This window comes from Vigna angularis, chromosome 7 (genome assembly GCF_016808095.1).
Source record: "Vigna angularis cultivar LongXiaoDou No.4 chromosome 7, ASM1680809v1, whole genome shotgun sequence".
Lineage (NCBI taxonomy): Eukaryota > Viridiplantae > Streptophyta > Magnoliopsida > Fabales > Fabaceae > Vigna > Vigna angularis.
The window spans coordinates 26,367,136-26,370,811 of record NC_068976.1 but is presented as its reverse complement, the minus strand read 5'-3'; the positions used below and the strand labels follow the sequence as shown (position 1 = coordinate 26,370,811).

The window sequence follows — 3,676 nt, the reverse complement described above, 5'->3', positions numbered from 1 at the left end:
TAAAAAAAAGAAAATAAAAAATGATTTGTCTTCTAAACAGTGTGTTCCTGTTGAAGTTGACAAAAATATGAATGAAGAGAATCAAAGTGAAGATCTCGTTGAGTCCCTCAACCCTGAAGGGAGAGTTAAGACTATATATATATATATATATATATATATATATATATATATATATATATATATATATATATATATATATATATATATATATATATTGTAGGAACAGAAAGTAGAATCTGCGAAAGAAGGTATGATGGGTTTAAGGGCATTTGGGTCGTCCTTCCTTGGTCTTCCAGGAGTTGTAACAAGGGCAAAGTTGCTTGTTGCCGTATGTACCAGGAGGAACGCATAGGCATTTGGCACAACACTTCTGACAGAAAAACATGCATGGCTTCTTGTGTGAAGTTGCCGAGCAACGGTATGTGCACTTCGGTTTACAATCTGTTATTCAATCGCATATTTATCATTATCATCATCATCATCATACAAATTAACCCAAAACCAACATCATCCTTTTTCACCACTCCATACCTGAAGGCCCAAGTGTTCCGCTGCGCGTATAAGCCTGAATTCAAACATCACATACACACTTGTCAGAGATTTAATCATTCTGCTTATCTACATTATGTAATCTAATGTACCTGAGCTACACTCGAGAATGAGACCAACAGAAGAAGCAGAGAGAGGGCAACCATCATGGGGCTGTAATAGGAAGCTGCTGCCATGGCTATATGAATGTAAGCTTTTCTTATTTCTTTGTTAGGAATTGGAGGGATATTTATAGGAATAACACAACCGAATACGAAACCTAATAATGAATCCCGTTGTTTAAGGCGTTGAAAAGGCTGATTGGAAAAAGTTTTATGATAAAGTGAGCGAAAACAGCGCCATATCTTTTCTTGTGTTTGTTTTTATTCTCTTTTGTCAACTCACCAACATGTGAGTGAACATGCACTTTACTGTTACCGAATGCATTAATTCCGCGACAATAATTAATGGATATTTGTATCCCATAACCAAAGAACAATATTACATATGATAAAAGCCAGGATTCTTCTAAACCAAAATGCAAAACTTACCACTAAACCATGGAAATTGTACACTAATATGTATTTTGAGATATCTGTCTTAGAGATTAATCTACAAGTTTTCAATAATAAATTACCCTAAAGAAAAACAGAATACACTATATATTATAAACACACACGCATATTAATTCTTAAATTTTGTCAAGTTTTCATTTCAAAGTAGTTGACACTACTACATTTGTGTTAGGATGAAAAAAAAAACTATAAGAATTTAGAAAATTTGAATTAAATAAGTTCGGCTGAAATAACCTCACCCATCTCAAAATCTTGTGTTAAAGGAGACAGGCCATTTATAGAAAACAAACGAATTAATACAAAAAAAGAAACTCTAAATATTTTTTTTCTGGCTAATTCTTTTGATAATATACAAACATTAATAAAAATAACAAAACAATTTTATCTAAAAATAGATTCTAAAATAAGTCCTTAAAAATCAGAATGAATAAAATTAAATGAAAACTTACTCACTTTATCATATATATATATATATATATATATATATATATATATATATATATATATATATATATATATATATATATATATATATATATATATACTAACTTAAGTAATATATTAAATAAAGTGTACCAAATTTTAATGAAAAAAAATTTTATTTATAAAAAATGACATACTTTAATAAGATATTTTAATTATATATACGATAGTATTTTTTATATTTTAAGAGATTACATAAGATAACAATATATATATATATATATATAAAAGATAAGATAACAATATATATATATATAAAAGATAAGATAACAATATATATATATATATATATATATATATATATATATATATATATATATAAAAGATAAGATGCACAATATTTTCACAATTGATAAATATTACATTACAGGAACTTAACAACCTTGTTATTAAACAAATGAGAGAACGAAGGGAGAATAAACCTTGGTGAACACACCTTTCTGTCTCACCTCTAACCTTAACTCTATGATAGTAATGATGATAATTAACAAAACAACAGAAATTAATAGTTATCAAAATTTGAGAAACTATTATACTAACATAAAAAGATAGGATTATTTAATTAATATCAATCATACCATTTACATTCTTGTTAATTATCTCTGTTTGTAATAACCAACAGTATAAAAAAATAAAAATAAAAATCTAAAAAAAATCTAATTATTATAAGAATATTAAAAATATTTTTATCCTATTAATCTTCTATTGACAACCATTAATTTAAGCATAATATAAATCCCTATTTGCAACAATTAATTTAATCATGAAATTTGTAACATCCCAAAACACAGTAATTACCGTAATTAGAATTAATTACATTTAATAATCAAACAGTGCAGTTTTAACATTAACTAAACTTCCAAAGCCGAACGGCTAAACTACAGAGTTAAATACAAACACAGCAGTAAAGAAAGGTTCAAGGATGAACGGTTTTACAAAACGTTAACCGAACGTGAAAATAACAAAACCGAACGACTAACAACTAAAACTTAACGAGCGCTCTAGGGCTCGGCTTTAACTTCCACTTCAACCAGATTAGCGTCTTCCAAATTTTCTTCTTCCAGCATTTCTTCCAGGGACGCACCTCCATCTGCTCACATCCACACCGATGATCATTGCAACGACAGGACGAACGTACAGAGACAACAGACAACACAAGGAAAACGACAGGGTAAGCTTATGTAATTTAATTTATACATCAACATATAAAATAAACAATTCGATCTACACAAGCACATAATTCAATATAACATCATACGGAATAGATATACTAGACCGACCGTCCGGACTGTATGAATCTGCGTAGCTACAGGCGTCCTTGCACCCGAGTGATGTAGTAACTGGGATACACTCAACAGCTGCCACTCGAGGTTAGTCCGTTCTCACGTCGCCCATGTTAACTTATGGACTAAGAACCTCCTGCCGTTCCCACACATGACATACCCCCTCTACATGAGGATGAGTACTCACGGAACATCAGGATGGACAACCAGCCTTAGCATAGCCACAGTCATACTTTACCAAATCCAATATTCAATATATATGAGTCGTTCCTCCTTGGAACGCTCGTCCAAAATCCATAATCGTATAATCACTCAATATAGTGTTCACACTTCAAAATCTTATAATTTATCATCATCTTTATCTTTAGTTTTAAAGGCATAAAATAACGAACGTTCATACTTATGAAGAACGAAGACGAACGCTAAAGACTAGATTTAAAAAGACTTGTTGCCAATCAGAATAAGTCAACACATACTTATATGACGAACGTCACTACTACTCGAATCAGTTGAATGAACCGACTCTTAGAGATATACAATCAATGTTCAGAATAATTTAGGTACAAAGACTCTAGGCCGAATCCAAATGGATAAAGATACAACAAGACAAATAATTAATTATACTGAGAACAATTTGTTTAAAGGGATCGACTGCCAGTCAATGACCGAACGCGATAATATACATTTACTAATAATTTGGACGAACGCTATTTACGCCCGTTTAGAATCAAAGGTAAGGACGAGCGTTCGGTATAAGACCGAACACTACTTAGGACGAACGCTAGATATAAGACCGATAATTAATTA

The 3,676-nt window shown here is 30.7% G+C and overlaps 1 protein-coding gene across 1 annotated transcript; it reads right to left on the bottom strand.

The window, feature by feature from the left end:
• Positions 1-202: 202 nt before the first annotated feature.
• Positions 203-761, bottom strand: LOC128197921 (protein RSI-1-like). Its single transcript, XM_052880775.1, has 3 exons — positions 642-761; positions 532-565; positions 203-441 (listed from the first exon to the last, which is right to left on the bottom strand). The coding sequence occupies exons 1-3, from the start codon at positions 723-725 to the stop codon at positions 260-262; spliced, it is 300 nt and encodes a 99-aa protein (XP_052736735.1). The 5' UTR covers positions 726-761; the 3' UTR covers positions 203-259.
• Positions 762-3,676: the final 2,915 nt, after the last annotated feature.